At 39.9% G+C, this 22,194-nt stretch overlaps 5 protein-coding genes across 6 annotated transcripts in view; 2 read left to right on the top strand and 3 right to left on the bottom strand.

Annotated features, from left to right (window-relative positions):
* The first annotated feature begins 203 nt into the window (after window positions 1–203).
* LOC115264608 (endoplasmic reticulum-Golgi intermediate compartment protein 3) lies at window positions 204–13,525 on the top strand. Its single transcript, XM_029868475.2, has 6 exons — window positions 204–468; window positions 802–960; window positions 1,027–1,234; window positions 1,336–1,697; window positions 13,051–13,252; window positions 13,320–13,525. Exons 1-6 carry the CDS (start codon window positions 381–383, stop codon window positions 13,453–13,455), a joined length of 1,155 nt encoding a protein of 384 aa, XP_029724335.2. The 5' UTR covers window positions 204–380; the 3' UTR covers window positions 13,456–13,525.
* LOC109420152 (reactive oxygen species modulator 1) lies at window positions 1,707–2,672 on the bottom strand. The gene is made up of 2 exons (XM_019694469.3): window positions 2,368–2,672; window positions 1,707–1,882 (listed from the first exon to the last, which is right to left on the bottom strand). The coding sequence occupies exons 1-2, from the start codon at window positions 2,502–2,504 to the stop codon at window positions 1,774–1,776; spliced, it is 246 nt and encodes an 81-aa protein (XP_019550014.1). The 5' UTR covers window positions 2,505–2,672; the 3' UTR covers window positions 1,707–1,773.
* On the bottom strand, window positions 13,500–14,841 carry LOC109431245 (transcription termination factor 3, mitochondrial). Its single transcript, XM_019707472.3, has 2 exons — window positions 13,926–14,841; window positions 13,500–13,853 (listed from the first exon to the last, which is right to left on the bottom strand). The coding sequence occupies exons 1-2, from the start codon at window positions 14,707–14,709 to the stop codon at window positions 13,576–13,578; spliced, it is 1,062 nt and encodes a 353-aa protein (XP_019563017.2). The 5' UTR covers window positions 14,710–14,841; the 3' UTR covers window positions 13,500–13,575.
* A 4,033-nt stretch (window positions 14,842–18,874) lies between these two features.
* On the top strand, window positions 18,875–21,202 carry LOC109420155 (U4/U6 small nuclear ribonucleoprotein Prp31). Its single transcript, XM_029868474.2, has 5 exons — window positions 18,875–19,365; window positions 19,515–19,719; window positions 19,782–20,036; window positions 20,146–20,509; window positions 20,770–21,202. Exons 1-5 carry the CDS (start codon window positions 18,993–18,995, stop codon window positions 21,106–21,108), a joined length of 1,536 nt encoding a protein of 511 aa, XP_029724334.2. The 5' UTR covers window positions 18,875–18,992; the 3' UTR covers window positions 21,109–21,202.
* LOC109420153 (kinase D-interacting substrate of 220 kDa) overlaps window positions 21,143–22,194 on the bottom strand; it is a 153,640-nt gene continuing 152,588 nt past the window's right edge. For both annotated transcript variants that reach the window (XM_062859700.1, XM_062859701.1), the window contains 2 exons: window positions 21,435–21,605; window positions 21,143–21,347 (listed from right to left, as the gene is read on the bottom strand). In XM_062859700.1, the coding sequence (XP_062715684.1) occupies window positions 21,301–21,347; window positions 21,435–21,605 (218 nt within the window). In that variant the 3' untranslated portion in view covers window positions 21,143–21,300. The remainder of the gene's footprint in view (window positions 21,348–21,434; window positions 21,606–22,194) is intronic.

Here is a 22,194-nt window from a genome sequence, read left to right as displayed (position 1 = left end):
TGCGCTATATCATCTGCGGACTTCTGGTCGTCTGACTAGCCTCATTAAAATACACTATTAAAATTTTTACATTTTGCAAATGTGCTGCCCCTTTCATATGTTACGCTAGAAGAGGCTCATTAAACATTTGTCATGTTCCATCAGAACACCTTGTTTCTAGCCTTCCTTGTCTAGCCGGTTTCATGAAACGTCATCTTTATCAAAACAAACGACTCTTTTTTGCGAGAAAACGGAAAGTTTGCGGTGGTGGATACGTGTTTAATTTTTACAAACTGAAATCGTTTCTCATCATTAAATATTGCCGGCTTTTCTAGCAAATTCGTGAAAATTAAATGATCTAACAGGATCGAATAAAAGTTTAGTTTGTAATCAGTGAAACCATGACTTTATTGGATTCGCTTCGGCGATTCGACGCCTACCCTAAAATTGATAAGGAGTTCAGCATTAGAACTGTTGGTGGAGCGACATGTAAGCACATTGTCACAGAACGGTAAATCACAGACAAACAGACGTAACACCTTGAACGATTTTCATCGAATTCCATCGCCCAGTTCACACTACCATCACCTGGTGGAAAAGTTGCACGAATCACTGTGTTGTGCAATATCGTCAACAGAAGGCGCTAGTGTGAAACGTCAAACGCATAGAAAAACTATGCGCGCGCCTCTGGTTGTGAAAGCCACAACTACGAAAATTTAAAATGATCGTTAAAAGGGTGGTCGATAGAAATTTCGTAAGCGTTAAGTCTGTTTGTCTGTGGGTAAATTTTTTGGCCAAAATAATGAGATTTTCCTTTTACAGTAACATTCATCAGCGGAACGATTATCATTGTTTTGATATATTCTGAACTAATCGCATACTTAACGCCCGTTGTTACCGATGAGCTGTTTGTGGACTCGACGCGTGGACAAAAGCTGAAAATCAATTTAGATTTCTACATTCCTAGAATCTCGTGCGATTGTATGTATTGAATGTGTGGCTGATTTAAAACGAAATGTGTTTACTCAAGTGGTGGATTGTTTTCAGATGTATCTCTGGACGCGCAGGATGCCACTGGAGAACAACACCTTCACATTGAGCACACCATCTACAAACGAAGGATGGACCTGAAGGGTAACCCGATAGAGGAGGCCAAAAAGGAAGACATATCAGCGCCCAAACCGCGACTTGAGAAGAAAGAAGAAGAGGTCAAGAAATGCGGATCCTGCTATGGGGCTGAGAAAAATAGCACGCAGTAAGTATTCTTATTCTTAAGTCAACTTTAGTCTAAAGCTTTAAGATTTGTCCTGTTAACAAATTCCATATTTAAATGAATATGTATATAATCATTTACAGCTGTTGTGAAACCTGTCAGGACGTCATCGATGCCTACCGAGAGAAGCAGTGGAACCCCAATCTAGATGATTTTGAGCAGTGCCAGAACGAGGTGCTGCTCGGCAAGAAGAGTCTAGAGTCGAAGGCATTTAGCGAGGGATGCCAGATCTACGGTTCCATGCAGGTGAATCGAGTCGGAGGAAGCTTCCACATCGCACCGGGGAAAAGTTTCTCCATAAGTCACATCCACGTGCACGACGTGCAACCGTTCTCGTCGAGCCGGTTCAACACGTCCCACCGCATCAACACGTTGTCCTTCGGAGAGGAGTTCGGATATGGGCAAACCAGACCGCTGGATTTCACCGAGGAAACGGCCCACGAAGGTAAGTCGCTTTTTTTGTCATTCATTCGTCATTCTTTATTGGGGCCCACATTCTAACGCTTTACAAACTAGTTCAATCAACATCTAATTCCGGTTCCGATTGCCATGAAGGTACCGAATGTGCCACCGCCTTGAATCATGGTTTTACCGACATTGTTGATCAGCTCACGTCCTCGCAATCCGTATCTGTAAATGAAAGGAACCGATTAAGTTTGTTGATTGAGCTTGTCAAATGTTATTTTAGCGGACAACTTCCAGCTATGAAACAATTAGATTCTGATCTGATGGAAGTTTCATTTCTTCATTACTGGATAACTATTTAGTACAATCCTAACAGGAGTTTCAGTGATTCTATATGGTGGAATTCAGAATAATTCCATCATTATAAAACTATACTGTCTAGAAACATAAACCATGCTCTCTCGAGTCTCGGTAGAATTTCACCGGCTAATTATTGGATACAAAGATACAATACTATATATCCAATTCAGCTACGGTTTACGGTACATATGTAAACATTGTAATATTATGTACTCCTCCCGCTCAAGCAGAGCTTTCAAATTTCAAAATTTCACTCCCCATTGCCAAACCTTCGTTTTCTGGAGACATTTAATGCAATAAATTGCGTATTACAATAGAGAAGATATCGCTCACGGAACAGTAACACGTACCTCAAAGCGGAGAATCCACCGAACAGAGCACCGCTCGCCATTCCTACGCAGAATCCAATGGTGAACCCTGTTTTCATCCGATCGAAACAGGATGGCTGCTGGTTCTGTCCGTACACACTTCCGGGAACTGCTGGCATTTTGGGCGATCTTTAGTTATGAGCTGGAAAAATTCTCACTTTCGTTTCAGCAGACTTGCAAAATGCAAAACAACCAGCCTTCACGTACGCGACGTACGCACGTTCGTTCTCGCGGAGGAATTTGGAAATGCTGGACCGAAATCACGTAATCTCGAACTTTGACTTGACGTTTCTTCTCGCTTTGTCAAAATTTGACAGCGACGAGTGGCGGCGGCTTATTAATGAAAAACAGCCGCCGCAGATATTTTAAAGATGCGAACCGTATAAATCAGGGAGTGATTTGCGATAACGGCTTATCTGAGCTAAAGACACTATATTCAAAGACACGAAATGTTCCAATTGGAATTCCAAATTTGCTGTCAATGTCATTCCAATCGAGCAGGAGACCTGTCAAACGCGCTTTAAAAGCATTGCTCGACATCATCATCGTCATGACGCGACAATCATCATCAATAGCAACAATCATCAGATTTCGTGTCTTTAGCATACAGTGTCTTTAATCTGAGCCAATAGTAGTCTACGCAACAAGGTGTAGAATGAAGATTTTTACAGCACGAGTCGTAGATTTGACGTAATTTTGACGAGTACTGTAAAAATCGAGTTCTGTACCGAGTTGCGTACAACGTTTTTTTGCAATTTCATAAATTACCACTTGAGGACAGTTTTTAACAAAACTTTTCCATCAAACTGAACAGTGATGTTCATAGACTTCTCGCGTTTAGTATCATACAGGCGTATCTACAATGATCGATTTCTCTTCGTCGATTTTCTCTTCGGATTATTCCGGAAAATACGACCAATATTCGAATGATCTCTCGGTGTATTTCGGTGAAGGACGACTAGGACTAGCATCTAACACAACAAAAACAACCAAAAATGATTTCCAGGCCAAATTATAAGCCGAAGAGAAAATCGATGAAGAGAAATCGATCATTGTAGATACGCCCGTATGATACTGAGCGCGAGACTTGCTTAAGAAAATCTGATCATTAGCAGGTTATACTGTGCAGTTGTCACAATTTTTCGAAATTGCGTCCAGAAAGCATCAAGAAATTGTTCAAAACTGAAAACAGTACTGTAATGGTTCATTACGCAACGCAAATCAGTGCTGTAATGAACCATTACAGCACTGTTTATTTGGTGTGGGAAATTAGGCCTTTTCCTGTCAGATTTGCGTGAGGTAAACCAGTCTATTACGATGAGAAATTCAGGGTGGCCACCGAACCGGGAAAAAGACGGGAATTTGGAACGACCGGGAAAAAAGCGGGAAAAAGCCGGGAATTTGGAATGATTACCGGGAAAATTAAAAGACACGGACACGTTTAATGCTTCCACTGAGCTATTTGCTCTTTGAAGGAAGCACGACACTAGACAACGTACTAGCATGCAACGCCCAGTGACACAGCCGAGAACTTTTCCTGACAGCTGCGGCGGGAATCGAACCCACGCTCCTTAGCACGATGCGACTAAAGGCTTGGTGACCTTAGCCGCACGACCACGAAGCCACACAATTGTTGTTAAGAGTAACTTGATGTACATATTTGAATGTCATCGAAAATCTGCAAAATCAAAGCCAAACCAAAATACTCCTGGGATACTTCTACGAAATCCCAAGGTATTCGCCTGTGCAATCACTTGGAATTTCCTTAAAACAGAACTTGGGATTCTTCAAGAAGTTTCTTCTAGAATTCCTCTAGGTTTTTGTACCGCTTGATTATCTCTCGGAATTCGATGAGATTTTTTCGAGGAAAGAGTTTCTTACATCTGAGATTTTTTCAAAAGTTTCTTTTTGGATTAACCCGTGTCCTTTCTTAAATTTCTTCTAGTTTTTTTTTCAGGGAATCTTTCCGAAATTTCATCAGGAATCTTAATAGATAAGAAAATCATAACCACTAAACTGGGTTTTAATCAAGACAACCTATTGCAATTTATTCAAGAGTTCCTTTTAAGATTCATCAAGATTTTCCGCAATTGTAACAGGAGTTGCTCCAATCTTCAAAACTTCCTACGGGAATTCTTCCCAGATTATTTTTTTGCAATCCCTTCAGACAATTTTTCCTTTTCTTCCTTGAGCTTCCTCTGGGGTTTCCCTAGAATTTTCTTCTGGAATTCCTCCGAAAGCTTTTTTTTTAGAAATCAATCGGGAGTTCTTTGAGGGACTCGTTACAGAGTTTCTTCTGGTATTTCTCCTGGATACCATTCTGTTACTCATCCATCTCCACGAGTTCTTCGCACAATTTGAAAACTTCCAAGAGATTTTGCTGAATTTTATCTTTATTTAATATTTGCTTTTGGGATTTCTCCAGGGTTTCTTACTCCGTTTCCTTCAAGAGTTGTCTTTGGGCACCCTCCAGGAGTTTGTTCAAAGAAACCTCCAGGAGTTGCTTATGAAAGTTGCTTTTGGAGTTGCTTTTGGGCATCCTTCAGAAGCTCCCTCTGCAAATCACCCGGGAGTTCCTTGTGGATGTTCTCCCAAAATTTCTTACAACAACTTTACGATAGCTATTTCTGTAAATACTCCAGAATCCTGAAAATCAAACTACTGCGGGAGTTTTGTAAACGCGAACTCTTCCAAGAGTTCCAGGAGAAATCCCTAGATCGAATTCATGATCCCAGGCCAAAAGTTCTATTCCCTAATTTCCAACAGACTGACTAAAATTCTAAATTCCCTAAAGGAACCTCCTCCAGAATAAATCCATTGCCCTCGAGCGATCGCGCTGTTGTGTTCTGTTCAACACGTTGAAAAAATCTCGCTTTTTGTGTTCAGTATTAGCGTGGTGCTGGCGGTGGTGGCCAACCGCGCTAGTTATGGACGGTTAAGGAATCTAGAGGAATCCACAAAAGATATACAAGGTGGAATCACTAACAGAAGTTACTGAAGAAATCCAAGATAGTATTTTTGGAGTAATCGAAAGATAAAATCTCGGACAAAACTTTGTAAGTATCTCCAGATGTAAGTTTTTGGGGGAATACTCAGTTGGACATCCTGGAAGAATCCTCAGAAACAACACTAATGAAGTTGCGTTAGGACACCTCCGCTAATGAATAAAATTTAAAAAAAGGGTTCGATTATCCTCCATGTCCCGGATAATAGAGTGCGACCCTTGCTGGTTTTATTTGCACATCTTACCTATTATAGATCTGTCATAGTTAGCTACCACTTCTACACTTGTTTTTTTAAGTACAAGAAAATAAGTAAAATAATGAGTGAGGGCTAGCTTGAATTATGCACTATTTGGAGCTGAATGAAAATATATTGTAAGTAATTGTGCAGCATACGCCTTTAATGACATCATTGGTAGTTACTTCCGTTTTGTCCATATATGCATTACGTCAAAAATAATATTAAACTATAAATATCTAGTACATAGTATTCACAGGATTGCAAGTGCATTTTTACATGGTACTTATCATCCATATGATACGAAAATTGGGCGTAACCTACTAAAAAAATGTGCATTTTAAAAACCGGGAAAATTTCAGAAATCGTACCGGGAAAACCGGGAAAAAGACGGGAATTTCAAAACTGATATTTAGTGGCCACCCTGGAAATTGCAAAATAGTTATTTATGTAACGAGTTGCAAAAAGTTGTTTTTTCAGCACGAGTCGTACATTTATTCAACGAGGCTTGCCGAGTTGGATAAATACGAAAAGTGCTGAAAAAATCGAGTTTTGCAACGAGTTCCATACAAAATTTTATGCAATGATTTTTTCATCATACAACTCATTTGAGTTGCATAATATTCATAATGCTACTCAAATGAGTTGCATTATGAACATTATGCAACTATTTTTCATTATGCAACTCATTTCAGTTGCATAATGAACCAGTTCGGAAAAATTGGCCATTATGATACCAAAATGAGTTATATAAAATAGAAATTATGATACTGAATTGCATAAAATTATTTTAACTCAGATTTTAACAAAACAATGCGAAAACGACTTCGACAAGAGTCTTGCCGAAGTTATACACAGGGTCAACTATTTGGCAAGGAATGAAAAGACTACATCTGTTTGACACTAATGAAAATTCGATCGAGTCAACAAGATGTTTGAGCATTGGATTCTTTTTGGACAAATATTTTCACTCTGAATATAGTCCATTTTATGAGCCGGTTTTATGAATGAATTTTGACAGGAGGTAGCGTCCAATAACCCGTGAATAGTTATTTATGTAACGAGTTACAAAAAGTTGATTTTTTCAGCACAAGTCGCACATTTATCCAACGAAGCTTGCCGAGTTGGATAAATACGAAGACCGCTGAAAAAATCGAGTTTTGCAACGAGTTCCATACAAAATTTTATGCCATGATTTTTTTATAATGCAACCCTATTTTTCATTATGCAACTCATTTCAGTTGCATAATAAACCAGTTCGGAAAAAATGACCATGATACTTGAGGTGAAACATCAAGAAATCCCATTGTAGTTTTGCATACAAACTTTAGCGGCACAAATCTGACGAACGAAGCGTCGAATAAAGCCGCACTTGATTATCCTGGCTTTGCTCACTTGCAAAAAGAGGCAGCTTTTCCAAATCGACCGCATTTGTTTACGATTTTTTTTAGATTTGTGCTCTTGAAAACGTGAGTAGGTGTCCCAGGCGGCCATTGTGGCAGCCATTTTGGTACTCTTTGAAGTTTCTTCTTAAATGAGTTGTATAAAATGATAATTGGGCTGTTTAGCGAATTAAACATTGCCATTTTCTTTAGCCTAATCGAAAAAGCTCATTTTTCTGAGTCTAAGGTGATTTTATTGCGTTTCAATTCCTTTGTTTTGATAGTCAAATGAAAAAACATTTTGCATTTCCGTGGAAAGAATGACAGTTCAATCGATAAAATGACAGTTCGCTCCGAAAAAAAAAATCCCCATACAATCTTTAAATGTATTTTAAAAATAGTTTCCGGGTACCGAAAATGATTAAATTTTGGATTTCGACTAATTTTTGGAAGAAGATTCTGATTATGCAAAAATCTGGATGCCCCTAAAGAACCCAATTATGATACTGAATAGTTCATTTTACGAGCTGATTTTATGAATGAATTTTGACAGGAGGTAGCGTCCAATAACCCGCAAAAACCAATAAATATCATCACCATCATTGTTGTCACTTCGTAAAATGACTCATTGTAGATTACATCCTAAAGCTGTCCGGTCATTCGGCCGAATGTCGTTTGACTGAACACCATTAGGCCGAATGCCATCTGGCCGAAAGGGTCGTTTGACCGAATGCAATTTGGCCGAATCATGATCAAAAGAATTCAGAGGAAGTTTTTGACATTCTAACTGCCTATATGACTTTCTATGCCTTTCTAGTTTCAATATTCAGGGATTTGTTGGCACTGAAACTGCCAATATTTTATCATAATATTGTTTTCTTCTTTGAATCATAGGCTGTTCTTTCCAGTTAAACGGCATTCGGCCAAATGGCGTTCGGCCAAATTACCCGGAACCCATCTCAAATTCTATCACACTCTTTTGGTACAGCGGTTGTTCGCTCGTTGCAAACCCGCTCGTTATAACGCTTTTTAGTTGCAAGTCCGCTAATTGCAAAATTTGACAAGTTTTTGCAATCAAAAAGCAATCAAGTGTCAAATTTGTGCTGTCAGTCTTGCTGTCAGTGCTTTTTGATGCACTTTAGTGTCAAAATGACGTTTCAATTAGCGAATGGCATTCGCTCGTTGCAATGTAAACATTTTGCAACGAGCGAACGGCCGCTGTACGCCTAAAAAGTGTGATAAAAGTGCACATTTGCCTTGGATCGTTTCGACGTCTTCGGTGCACTTATTTCATGATTTACAAAGAATATAAGTGTACCAAGACCCAAACTTAATCCGACGTGGTCCTGCGCTGCAATCACACTTTGAAGGTGTGTGCACACTATTGTGCAGGCTTGTCCGCACTGAGCGCATGAAAATTCTGCTCTTTGGATTTACACCATCAAACACATCATAAATAAAAAATCTTTTCATCTTATCAGATAGAAGGATGTTGAAATATCTTAAACGTCATTTTGAACTATCAAAAAACCGCACCACAGAGCAACACGGAGCGCGCAAAGAGATTTTCACCCGGGTGAAAACACTCCAGTGAATTTCACTTTGAATGGCCCGTGCGGCTCTGCGGTGCGGTTTTTTGACAGTTCGAAATGACATTTACGGTATTTCAACATCCTTCTATCTGAAAAGATGAAAAGATTTTTAATTTAGGTATGATGTGTTTGATGGAGTAAATCTAAAGAGCAGAATTTTCATGCGCTCAGTGCGGACAAGCCTGCTATTGTGTCAGTCCAATTTGGAATGCACTCAGCAATAATAGAATCATGCAGTAAAAACGCACTTAAATAAATAATTAAGCCGCGATTAACGACGGCTGGTCATCAGCATCTGAGTGATTAAGCTGGGATGCACACAAGGATGCACAATACTTGAACGCACTTAAAGTCGGAGTGTATCAAGTACCAACTACCAAGAGTGCGTTCAAGTATTGTTTCAAGTAATGTCGTGCACATCCTCCATAGGGACAAAGGCCGAGGACAAGGCAAAGCGCGAAACTTAAAACACTAAACGCGAATATCTCAAAATTGTCTTTTAAAAGTGCCGCTACGGTGATCACGATATTTTGGATTTACCGGCTACTTGTATTCCACCGGTTTACTTAGCCGTTTTATAAAAAGAGGGACTTAAAAATGAGCTTTAACATTTTTAGTAAATCCGCGAGTCCTCGTTGCCAACTCAATGACATTCATGGTTTGACAATTAAAATTTAAAATTAAGTCAATTTAATTGACTTTAATATGAAAACGGCTACTTAAGGCAAAACTGGATCCATTTCGTCACTTTTTGGTTTTTGATTTTTTGGAAAATAACGAAGCAATATTTTCAAAATCGGTTGTGTAGAGTACGGATCAACGTATCTCCTGATTTTTTTTCGTGGAGGAAAATGTTTTTCGTTTTTGCAGAAACCATTTTTGAATAAAAAATGTCACAAAAAATGGTTTCTGCAAAAATGGAAAACTTTTTCCACCACAAAAAAATCAGAAGATACCTTGATCTATGCTCTACATGTGCACGAGAACCGTTTTTGAAAATATTGCTTCGTTATTTTATAAAAAATCAAAAACCAAAAAAAAAAAGAGAAAATGCTTCCAGTTTCGCCTTAAGGACAAACGTCTTGAAATCCCGGTTCAACAGTGCATCAAAACTTCAGGCGCACAAATCTCAAGAAGCAAGCTTCAAATAACAATGCATTATATTATTCTGTTCTTGCATACTAGTAAGCTTAAAATAAAAAGCTAAGGTGCACTGTTTTTGTTTACGAAGAGATTTGTGCTCTCAAAATCGTGAGTAGGTGCCAAAGTCGGCCATTGTGGCGGCCATATTGGGATTCTAACAAGTCTGTCCTTAAGTGACAGGCGAAATATAAGTAGCCGGGAAATCCACAATATCTTAAAAACTAGTTGACCGATTTGCAAACTTTTTTTATTGTTGGTATCTCAAATCTCGAGGTTCATTTTCCATAAATCGGCACCAACATTTCAAAAGGGCGTAACTGCATTTGGAAGTAATACATTCTTTCAAAGCTGTAGGTCGTACTGCTTCCCTTCACTCAAACCACCGTGGTTGTCGGAAAGAGGAGAGTTTTTCCCATCTGCTTGTTGTGAAAAACATGGAAATCATAACACATGATCCACAGCTTCAAAAGAATGTGATGATTCCAAAAGCAGTTACGCCCTTTTGAAATGTTGGTGTCGAAATAGGGTAAACGTACCAATAGTGGAGCTTTGTGCAGCCGCGATAGAGCGAGCGGAACCATTAGGAGCCAAAGCCGTAGCCGCGCTATTCGGCCCTCGAGAAGAAAATGGAACGCTCAAAAGAGCATGGGCGGACTCTCTAACCTCCCTCTAACTCTAACTCTCTAACCAAGAAAGCCACTAATCCCGGCGACATTCGTTCCTTCTACAATGTCTCACGTCGGCTTAGTGGGATTAAGATGAATGCTACACTGAAAAACAAGAGAACCCAAATTTGAGTATTTTTAAACTCACTTTTGAGTTCTTTTTTGCATCCTGTTTCATTCGCTCTCTTTATTGTTGTCAGAGAGTGAATAGCAAAACAACCCAACTTTGAGAGTTCGATGCGGGAAGCCAAAATTGAGTAAGTGGCACAGTACCGAAAGTTGAGTAATTTTAACTGACGGTTGAGTAAAAAGAACCTTGACTTTAGGTACTTTGGCCGTAAACGCCTAAATGCAAACTACCTACCTAAACATCGACTCCAGCAACTCAAAATTGGCTTCCCGCACGCAACCTCGAAGTTGGGTGGAATGAACTCAGTTTTGGGTACTTTCGTTTTTCCGTGTACGGTGCCCGTGAAAGACACGTCTGGACTAAAGATACTATAAGCAAAGATACGAAGTGTGATGATTGTTGTTGTCGATGATGATCATCCAATCATGACGATGATGCCGACGAGCAATGCTTTAAAGCACGTTTGACAGGTCTCCTGCTCGATTGGAATGACATTGACAGAAAATTTGGAATTCCAATTGGAACATTTCGTGTCTTTGCATATAGTGTCTTTAGTCTGGACAGTTATTGACCGACTCGGCTGACCAGTTGAAATGCTGGTTCGAGCATTATGGAAACCTTTTCAAGTGTCGGCCATGCCACCAACACTCAGCATGATCCGCCAAGAGTTCGATACATTACCCGTGTCAACACCGAGCTCCATCATCGCAGGACATACACGCTAAAACTGCTCAGCACTAAAATGTGTAAGACCTACTCATAAGTGCATAATTTCCAGACCACACAAAAATGTGTAGCAGTTACACATTCTCGAAAAACAGCTCGTACACTCTTCTAGATGCGAAATGTTGTTTTTTTTTTTGTTTTCCAAGGTCACTAGTAATCCTACCTAGATTGGCGTACAAAAATTTTAGCGATTTTAACAATTTTGCGGACACTGGAGCTGATTTTGTAAATGTGCAAGGGTTACACATTTTTGGTGTAGTCTGGAAATTATGCACTTTAGTGCTAAGCGGCGTAAGCGTGTAGAGAAAGCCATCGATAGCATGAAATCGAACAGAGCTTTGGGGGTCGATCGCAAATTAGCCGAGATAATCAAAGCTGACTTCGTAGTATATGCACAACTGCTGCATCAATTATTCTGCAACCTATGGGAAACCGCGACAATTTCCGGCCGACTGGATGCAAAGCGTTTTAGTGAAGCAGGGTGGCCAGTGATTTACAGATTTTGAATTCCCGGTTTTCTCCCGGTTTTTTTCCCGGAATTTTCAATTTTTTCCCGGTATTAATATTTTTACTTGAACTGAAAAAATATTCCCTTAATCGGTTCAGGACCTGTTCGTAATGGAAATTTTAATGACTTCGGATATCTACACTCTTTTCATATGATATAATCATGCAAAACTATAGTCAATGCCAAAGAAAAAAAAATATGGAAGTGTTTTTTACAGTTACACAAAATTACAGTGTTTACAGAACCTATTCTTTAGAAATTCGGGCCACATTTTAGGGGCCCCCACAAAACCCTTTTTTGGTTACTAACATTAGCTTTATTTTTCATATTGCTCAAGTACTTTTCGAAAATAAGGAAAAACATGTTTGGTCATCTCTCCGAGGGGCCTCCACACTCGCTCGGGCCCCGGGCCCCCACAATCCTTAATCCGGGCCTGCCTGGCTGTATGCGATAATTGGGTTGTTTAGTGAATAAAATATTGCTGTTTTTATAACCTAATCGAAAGAGCTCATTTTTCTGAGTATAACGTGATTTTATTGGATTCCAATAGCTTTGTTTTGATGGTTAAATTAACAGAACAATTTTAATTTTCGTGGATATAATGACAGTTCAATCGATAAAGTGACAAACTTTAAATGCATTTTAAAAATAGTTCCCGGACTCCAAAAGTTATGAAATTTTGGATTTCGACTAATTTTTGGGCGGAGAATCAGATTATGAAATAATCCGGATACCCCTAAAGAACCCAATTGGCGGAGCATCATGTTGCAGTGCATTGTTCTCAAAGTCCTTTGCAAAGTAGTCCTTAACCGGATACAGGAGAAGATTGACGCAACTCTCCGACGGCAGCAAGCAGAATTCCGTGCTGGACGATCCTGTGTGGACCATATGGTCACGCTCCGTATCATTTTGGAGCAAATCCATGAATTCCAAGATTCACTCTACCTGGTGTTCGTTGATTACGAAAAAGCTTTCGATCGTCTCAATCATGAAAACATGTAGGGCGTCCTCAGGCGCAAGAATGACCATGAGAGAATCGTCGGCCTCATTGAAGCACAGTATTTACAGAGCATATTTTTACAGCTGTGGCTTTATGGGTCCTTTGGTATCCATCAACACGTACGGTTTTACTTTTCACAAAAACCTACGCATTGAACAGTAACGTTGATTTAGGAGAGCCCTTATGTCCCAAGTAGTTATATTAATGTTCTTTCGCAAAAAAAATCTTAATGCCAATGGCCGATACTAGCAAAATTTTTCAAAATTCTTCTACTTCCAGGCGCCATCATGTTCCAGTATTACATAAAAATCGTTCCAACGGAATTTGTTCCGCTAAATGGCCCTACACTGCACACCAACCAATTTTCCGTGACAAAGCACCAAAAGAGTGTATCTGTGATGACAGGCGAATCTGGAATGCCGGGCATTTTCGTCAACTATGAACTGTCTCCGCTGATGGTTAGATTTACCGAGAAACGAAAGTAAGTTGACTAATTTTGCGTGCGGATAAATTTGTATAACAGTTTTTTTTTCTACCTTTCATTTCAGCTCTTTCAGTCACTTTGCGACGAATCTCTGTGCAATCATTGGGGGTATTTTTACCGTTGCTGGCATAATCGATTCGTTACTGTTTACGTCGATTCACGCCCTGAAGCGCAAAATCGAATTGGGAAAATTCAGCTAATGCCGGATAATGTGATAACAAATAGAAAACGATCTGATTCCAAATCTTCTTCCAATGCACAAAGGCAAAACTGTTGTTTTATTTATAGTACCTATCTTCTTGAAAAAGCCTTTGCATCTACTATAATGTCTTCAAATAACTTTCGTAGCATTGCATGTTCGATTTTGCTGTAATGGTTGCAAACTCTTCGTCGGTTCCTTCCACGAGCGATTTCAAAGAAATGTACAAATCCTTTTGCGGATCGTACTGGGCCTTCCCAAGGAACTTCAGAAAACCGTGTCTTTGTTTTATGCGATGATCTCTCGATTCCAAAATCTCCGGGGTTCTCAGGATTTCCTGGTGCGGAACTTGCATTCTTCGGTGCACGTAGTCGAAGCGATGTAGGAGTTTGTCTTGATCTGTGAAAATTGAAACGTATTTGATGATTTCCATTAACAAATCTTTAAAACTATTCTAGAACTGAAACATACTTATCATCCACAGCTTGGGTTTGCTCAGCAGCAGTGCTTTCATCTCCGACTGGTCGAATCCCATCTCTTCCTTGATCGAGAAGGTACTTTTCCGTATGTGTTCCAGATTGTACGTTATGACTCTTGGCTGCTTGGCCGTTAGCGAGCGTACCTCATCGCCCACCAGCTGGAACGTTTTTTGGAAGAATCCCAATCGCCTATCGATTCTCCGGGTACTTATCATAAGCCAGAAGGGATTCTTTGCCACTATTCGGGTTATCTGTTCCGGAACGAACCGCTTAGATTCGAGGTAATTGATGCGTACTTCCATGTTTCCGAGGTCCTCCTTGAATATCAAGGGATTTCTGGTAATGAATTCACCCAGCTGACCCGGATCAACTCCAACTTCGGCCAGGAACATCAAGTGATGCTTCATGTCCCTCTCGAAGTCCAACTGCAGCAAGAACTGAGGGATTCCTTTCCGTTTCTCCAGTTTGTGCAAATCTACCCCAAGTTGGACCAGTTTTTGCAGCGTTTCCGACTTGTTCACGTAAGCAGCGAAGTTGAAGGCCGGCCTCGTGTTGGGATGCATTTCAACGGATTGAGTGTCCGGGAGTGGTTCCAAAACGGAGCGAGCATCGTCTCGTAACATTTGCTTGAACTGTTGCTCCAGATCATCTTCGTACTGCTGAATTGATTGGCTCGTGATGATGGGCACTCTTTCGGTAGCGTCGGATGACAGGTATTTCTTTAAATTTGCGTGCAATCGGCTGGTGTGCCGGAAGCTTCTTATCACGGAATACATTTTTGATCCAGATTTTAATTATAAAACACTATAAAAACAGCAAAAATCGTCAATTTTTACTCGCTGCTATACGAAAGAATTCACGTAAAAACCGAATCTTGTAAACAACACTAACACGTGAAATATTGTCTCACATCTCTTTTAATTAGATTGACAATGAGCGCTTGCACGCTGACGTCATCATTATCTCCTTCTCTTTCTTTCCTTCGGCGTCGGTCCATAAAGCCGTCCTTGCCCTCAAAAAAAATTTGAGGGCAATGTTTACAAATCGTATGGGAATTCGATGAGGTTATGTTTTCGATGCAAGCCTCTATATTGCCTCCCGGGATTTTCCTGTTGATTGTGGATTTGAATATATCTGGAGCTCGATTTGAATAGGTCGTATGTGATTTCGTCGATATAAAATTCGATCTGTTGGATTCGCTTCTTATGGCGAAAACTGTTAAAATTTAACAAAATTAATACATACAAGCGATTCCTTACAAAACAGGCTTTCGGTTTTATCATTAAAAGCCACTGAAATATCATCCATATTTCTACTATTACTAAAATAAACTGATCGAATTTTATATCGACGAAAGCACATACGACCTATTCAAATCGAGCTCCAGATATATTGTTCGTGCAGTTGAAAATCGGAATTTTTGACAAGCGAAAATCGATTTCTCTCCTCGGCAAGCCTCGTTGGACTCGTACGACTAGTGCTGAAAAAATAATTATTAACTTTTTGCAACTCATTACATCAATAACTATATCGTAATATATGTAATATATTACGACAGCGCACCACTTCCGAAGTTAGGTCCGAATCACGGATTTGGAGAAAAATCCAACTTCGTTAGTCGAAAATTCCGATTTTCAACTGGAATGATAATATTATGCAATAAAAACGAGATTTCGTCTTTAATTTAGGACCCTATTATAAAATAATTTGAATGAGCCATTTTTAGAAGTCACAACAATGTTGATGATGATATTGATTTTCACGGGTTATTGGACGCTACCTCCTGTCAAAATTTATTCATAAAATCGGCTCGTAAAATGGTCTACCTAGGGTGACCATATGGGAAACAAGCGAAGGAGGACATTTAGACCAAATCCGGTTGAAAAAGGAGGACATTTCTATAAAAAGGAGGTCACATATTGAAGCAGCAGTAAATGCAAACCATATTTTCCACTAAAATGTAACTTTTTTGTATTTGGCTTATAATGCATTTAACTGACTAGCATTTCATCAAGAGTTTCCAGATTATTGATTAAGCTGAATCGGTTGGTCAGAAAATTAATTGAAATCTCAAATGACATCATTTCTAGTAAACCTACTGCAACTATTTTTAAAATGCATTTAAATGCTTATGTCCTTCTTCGAGCTGTCATTCTATTCTATTGAGTAATGATAGATCAATAAAAATTAAAACAGCGTGTGTATTTGATAAGCAAAACAAAAATATAGGAGCGCAATAAAATGGTGTTATGTTCATAAAAATAATCTCTTCGAATTAGGAAAATAGGAAAAATAGCTTTATTTTAATCGTTTAAATACCCAATTATTTGTTTTCCGCTGTATAACAGTCGAATTGAAGCAGCAAACATTGAATAACAAGTAATCAATCTAGAACAAATCATAAACTAATTCACAGCTGCTATAAAATCTTATAATCTAGGAGTCTTACAGTCCTGAAATGAAGAACTTCTCACTTGAGATACTTTTATCAAAGATAAATACTATAAAATCGTTGCTTCTACTCTACCGTGAATCGCATATCAGTCTCATTTTTGCTGGGTTTCCTATGCAAATGGGACAAACATGCGATTCACGGCAGTACTGCACTCTATGCCAACTTCTGAACATTTGATTTTTTTTCAAAAAGGAGGACATGTCCTCTTTTAGGATACCATATGGTCACCCTAACTACACTGAAAAATATTTAAACTCAAAGAATAAGTTCTAAAAACTCAAATTTGGCTAAACAGCTTATAGTTTTTACTCAGCATTGGGTTGTTTTCTCCCTCACCCCACACGAATGTTGTCAAAAACGAAGAGAGAAGCACCGACATATCCGTGCGGCTCCGTGGAAGAAGCCAAATTTGGGTTATCTTGACTAAACCCAAATTTGCGTCAAATAAGGCCTCCTCTGGGTGAAAATAACTTACCACTGGGTGAAAATTTTTGCAGCGATCAAATAAGATTTACCTAGTGACAGACTTGTCCGCACTGAGCGCATGAAAATTCTGCTCTTTGGATTTACACCATCAAGCACATCATTAATTATAAATCTTTTCATCTTATCAGATAGAAGGATGTTGAAATATCCTAAATGTCATTTCGAACTGTAAAAAAAACGCACCGCAGAGTCGCACGGGCCGTTCAAAGTGAAATTCACCAGAGTGTTTTCACCCGGGTGAAAATCTCTTTGCGCGCTCCGCGCGGCTGTGCGGTGCGGTTTTTTGACAGTTCGAAATGACATTTACAATATTTCAACATCCTTCTATCTGATAAACTGAAAAGATTTCTAATATAGGGTCTGGGACCATTTGGGCAGGAGCACCTATTTTGGGCACTTGCTGCTATAACTCAGTCAATTTCAAACCGATTGACTTGAATTTTTGAGCATAGCTAGATACTGCGCCTTCCTGATCGTGTTTCAAAAATCAAGTCCATCGGTTCAAAATTGACTGAGTTATAGCAGCAAGTGCCCAAAATAGGTGCTCCTGCCCAAATGGTCCCAGACCCTATGATGTGCTTGCTGGTGTAAATCCAAAGAGCAGAATTTTCATGCGCTCAGTGCGGACAAGCCTGCCTAGTGACCACTATCGCTGTTTGACGCAAATTTGAGTAATTCCACGGAGGTGCGGGATTGCGTCAAAAGAACTTAAATTTGGGTTGATTTGTAGTTCCGTGTATAGAAGAATCCAATTTCATATTAATAGTCTATTTTACGAAACGACAACAGTGTTGATATTGATATTAACACTCACGGGCTGGGGCACGACCTGCTGTCAAATTTTCATTCGTGAAATGAGCGATCAGCTGATCCGAAACGTCTCGTAAAATGGCTAATATAAAATTTTAAAATTATTAATATTTTCGTGAAATTTTCCCGGGTGAGTGGTTGCGGCTGTGATCTCAAGAGAAGTCAGCCGCCCGCCGGACTTCTGCTCACATCCCGCGTACACGCTCATTGAAATCTACTCTAAAGAGAGTAGATTTCTACTCAGTTGCTTACTTTTTTAAAAACTGTCAAAAGTGAGTGACAGTGCTTTTCGTAACTGAGTTGATTTCTACTCTATTTTTCAAAATTAGTCGTCTACTCACTTTTGAGTAGTCTCAAATTATTTACCACTCACTTTAACGGAAATGTCTTAGAACAATTTGGAAGAAACTTTGTCAGTTTTAAGTTGTTTATGTTTTAACTATTTTCGAACTTAGCAAGAAAAACATGTAGTGCCTTTCACCGCTGCATGTTTTAAACGTCGATGGAAAGAGTGATTTTTAAAAGTAAGTAAGGATATTATTGAGACATCAAAACTTGAACTTAACTAGATTTTCAAAATCGTCATTACCATCTAGGGCTACGCCTCGGTCTACGCTTCCCGGGAACTTCCTTATTGGAAAAGGCTCAGATGATCGATACGGTACGGGGGCTACTAACCACGGAACTTTCTGTTACATCTAGCGGATGAGCTGCTAGTGATGACCAGCAAAAGCTGAATGGAGTAGGAACACACCATATGGAAGAACTCTCTGGAGAACTTGGCATCAATTATGGCTCAAGTGGAATGGCAATAACCATCGATTTTAATCTAAATTTGTATTTAATATAATGTGCAGACTTTGTAGGATAGTTTTTTTGTATAAATAAAATGTATGTTTTATTTTATTTATTTTGAAATTGTCATTTTTATTTGAGAAAAACAAGGAAAAAGAGAATCTAAATAAATCCACAAAAGTGAGTAGAATCGACTCAGTTTGCCAATTTCCTGTAAAATAAAAGTGAGTGAGAGCTACTCTAATTTGAAGAAAATCTAATATTACTCTAAAGTGAGTAACTGCCCATTACTCTTTTTTGAGCTGTTCCACTTTGTTACAAAGTGAGTCGAATTCTACTCTCTTTTGAGTAGATTTCAACGAGCGTGTAACATTTTTTTCAGCTGTCACCAGTGACAAGCGGCTTTCTGGGATTGTTTATTATCGTAAAATCCAAACATCAGCAAACGTTTTTCAGAAATTTTTGCAGTTTTCGCGCTTATTAGTGAAGAAAGTTAAATAAAATCGACTAAACATGTCGCTTGCCGATGAGCTTCTGGCCGATTTGGAAGATGACAACGACGAGACCGAGGAGCTGCTGGAAACCGTCAAGCAGGAAACGGAGGATGAACCGGAAGCTCAACACCAGATGTCCGGCGGGGAGGAGGAAGCCATCATTATGGACGTGAAAGATGAGCCCATGGAAGTGGACGTTAAGGTAGCGTCCATCCGGGAGATCTGCAAACTGCGCGACTCCTCCCGGCTGGCCAATGTACTCACTCAGATAGCGAAGTTCGTGAAAAATCCACGCAAAACGTCGGAAATGATTGGCAACGTCGAGTCGGATCCGGAGTACCAGCTGATCGTGGAAGCCAACAACATCGCGGTGGATGTCGACAGCGAAATCTGTACGTATCAATAAGGGGGTACCGTTTTTTTCCTCAGATGGGATAACTGAATCCTGTACTTTGGATTAATTTAAACTTAGTTTGAGTGGTCCTCACTTGACTTTAACAAATTTTATAACAAACTGAAACTAAGAAGATATCTTTTGCAGCTGTTATTCACAGATTCGTGAAGGACAAATATCAGAAGCGGTTTCCGGAACTGGATTCGCTTATTATGGTGGAAATGGATTATGTCCGTAGCGTGAAGGAGCTGGGCAATGACCTGGATCAAGCGAAGAACAATGAACGACTTCAGGAAATTTTGACTCAAGCCACTATCATGATTGTTTCTGTTACCGCGTCCACCACTCAGGGGTAAGGTTCATTGGTGCACTGTTGTGTGAAGAAAAAACTAATAATGTAGTTTCAAATTTCAGAACTCGCCTAGAACCGCACGAACTGCAGCAGATCTACGAGGCCTGCGATATGGCGATAGAGCTCAGCGATTTTAAAACCAAAATCTTCGAATACGTCGAAAGCCGAATGACGTTCATCGCGCCTAATTTGTCCATGATTGTCGGAGCGTCTACCGCGGCCAAATTGGTGGGTCTTGCCGGTGGGCTTACCAGGTTATCCAAAATGCCGGCGTGCAATGTGCTTGTTTTGGGGGCGCAGAAGAAAACATTGTCAGGGTAAGTTGGAAGTCAGGTTCAAGTTGGAACTTGAAGGAAAAGATTGTCCATCTGTTTCCCTACCTGGATACGTAATCGTCTTTCTAATAAAAAAAACCGTAATTCGTAGGTTCTCAAAGGTGGCAATGTTACCCCACACCGGATACGTTTACTACTCGGACATAGTCCAGGATACGCCACCGGATATGCGTAGGAAGGCCGCTCGCTTGGTAGCCTCCAAAAGTACCCTGGCGGCCCGTGTGGATGCTTGTCACGAGAGTCACATGGGCGAGATTGGGCAACGGTTTCGCGAGGACATCGAAAAGAAGCTGGACAAACTGCAGGAACCTCCTCCGGTGAAGTTGATTAAACCGCTGCCCAAACCAATCGAAGGTGGTAAAAAGAAACGAGGCGGTAAGCGTGTGCGCAAGATGAAGGAACGCTATGCCATAACGGAGTTCCGCAAGCAGGCCAACCGGATGAACTTCGGAGATGTAAGTTTGAATCAAGACTATTCATATAGAATCACTCAATCAGACGTTGACTGAAAACACTAAGACTACCTTCAACTCCATTTTAATTTCAATTTGTTCATCCAAGGCACACAATTGGAGCAGAACATGAACGCTACTGAACCATGTCATTATGTATTTCCATGTTCAGATGGCTTCGAACCTTATGACTTGTAATATTGATTTGTTCACGCGATCCAGCTCTATCAAATAGACTCACAATGTAATCTATAATTCCGCAGATCGACGAGGACGCCTATCAGGAGGATCTGGGCTACACCCGTGGCACCATAGGGAAAACCGGCACCGGTAGGATACGGTTGCCGCAGATCGACGAAAAGACCAAAGTGCGAATCAGTAAGACTCTGCAGAAAAATCTCCAAAAACAGCAGCAGGTTTGGGGCGGAAGCACCACCGTCAAGAAGCAGGTATCCGGTACGGCATCCAGCGTGGCGTTCACACCGCTGCAGGGACTGGAAATCGTTAATCCACAGGCGGCGGAAAAACCTGCCAGCGAAAGCACGGCTAAGTATTTCTCCAACACTTCCGGGTTTCTGTCGGTGGGAAAGCGAACGACGTAAGGCATTTCGGATAGTGAATTGAATATGTTTACTGTTGAATGTGGTAAAAAAGTTTGATTACTTAAGTTGATTAATAAACTATTATAAAAAAGAAGAGCACACAAATTAATATCACACGGTCAAAATAAGTTTTTAACTCTCTTAGAAATAGTATGGTGGGATTGTCCGTATTCTTCTCTACTGTAAATTTATCTAGTTAAAATGACCATCCGGATCGTTGATGCTGAATTGCCGTTTTACTAAAACGAAAGTAACAGAAGAATACATTAAACTACTGTACATTTTAGAAAGTAAACAAACTAGACAGAAGCAAACAGATATCTCACCTGATTTCCTTGCAAGATTCTCGTTCAAAATCTCGATGAACGTCGGTGAAAAGGTGTTGTTTTCCATATCGCACATGGTGACTCGCTTGTCGCTCCTCCTAATGCTGCCCGTTGGTTTCAAGATGGACGTCGTCTGCTTCGGGGAGGGAATAGGGGAGCTGCGTAGTGACACTGGAATAGATGCAACATGCGTTGTGTAAGTTCATGTTCACAGAAAAAAAAACTACGTTTGATTTGCCCAATTTTTCAGATTGATTTCAAACGATACCTAACTCGCATATGAGTAATTCTCGTTGAAACCAGGCCGCCATTAAAATACAGCCTGAGATTTTCAAATTGTCTTGCTTATTCACTATAATGAGGATATATTCAAAGTCAGAGTTTATTATCGGATAGCTCTTGGATGCCCTGGTCAACTTTGCCGTAGATGAAATTCTTCTAATGTGGTCTGATTCTCGAGATATATAAGTTTAGAATTTGTAATACTTACCAGTGCCACCTAGCGGATAAACCCTTGGATAAACCTGGAACCAGCTAGCTAACTAATCCGATAGCTTATTTGGTCTGAATCTGGAGAGACAGAAGTTTAGAATTTCTAAACTTACGTACTTGCGCAACCTAGCGGTTAATCTAGAATCAACTAAGTTCTTCATCGGATAGTTTTTGATGTCTGGTCAACTTTGCCGCCGAAGGCTCCGCACTTAACCCTGCGCAGGATGGTTTCAACTTATGCTAGGTGCAACTGCAAATCCACGCTTCG

This window comes from Aedes albopictus, chromosome 3, assembly GCF_035046485.1.
Source record: "Aedes albopictus strain Foshan chromosome 3, AalbF5, whole genome shotgun sequence".
Taxonomy (NCBI): Eukaryota; Metazoa; Arthropoda; class Insecta; order Diptera; family Culicidae; genus Aedes; species Aedes albopictus.
This window is presented reverse-complemented; position numbering and strand designations above follow the sequence as displayed.

Excerpts from the sequence above, each read along its gene's own strand:
- LOC109431245 (XM_019707472.3), bottom strand. The coding sequence starts at position 14,709 with ATGTATTCCGTGATAAGAAGCTTCCGGCACACCAGCCGATTGCACGCA. Across the intron at positions 13,854-13,925 it reads ACCCAAGCTGTGGATGATAA|ATCAAGACAAACTCCTACAT; the intron begins GTATGTTTCAGT and ends CAATTTTCACAG.
- LOC109420155 (XM_029868474.2), top strand. The coding sequence starts at position 18,993 with ATGTCGCTTGCCGATGAGCTTCTGGCCGATTTGGAAGATGACAACGAC. Across the intron at positions 19,366-19,514 it reads GGATGTCGACAGCGAAATCT|CTGTTATTCACAGATTCGTG; the intron begins GTACGTATCAAT and ends TATCTTTTGCAG. Across the intron at positions 20,510-20,769 it reads ACCGGATGAACTTCGGAGAT|ATCGACGAGGACGCCTATCA; the intron begins GTAAGTTTGAAT and ends ATAATTCCGCAG.
- LOC109420152 (XM_019694469.3), bottom strand. The coding sequence starts at position 2,504 with ATGCCAGCAGTTCCCGGAAGTGTGTACGGACAGAACCAGCAGCCATCC. Across the intron at positions 1,883-2,367 it reads GGTGGATTCTCCGCTTTGAG|ATACGGATTGCGAGGACGTG; the intron begins GTACGTGTTACT and ends TTTCATTTACAG.
- LOC115264608 (XM_029868475.2), top strand. The coding sequence starts at position 381 with ATGACTTTATTGGATTCGCTTCGGCGATTCGACGCCTACCCTAAAATT. Across the intron at positions 961-1,026 it reads TCCTAGAATCTCGTGCGATT|ATGTATCTCTGGACGCGCAG; the intron begins GTATGTATTGAA and ends GATTGTTTTCAG. Across the intron at positions 1,235-1,335 it reads GCTGAGAAAAATAGCACGCA|CTGTTGTGAAACCTGTCAGG; the intron begins GTAAGTATTCTT and ends AATCATTTACAG.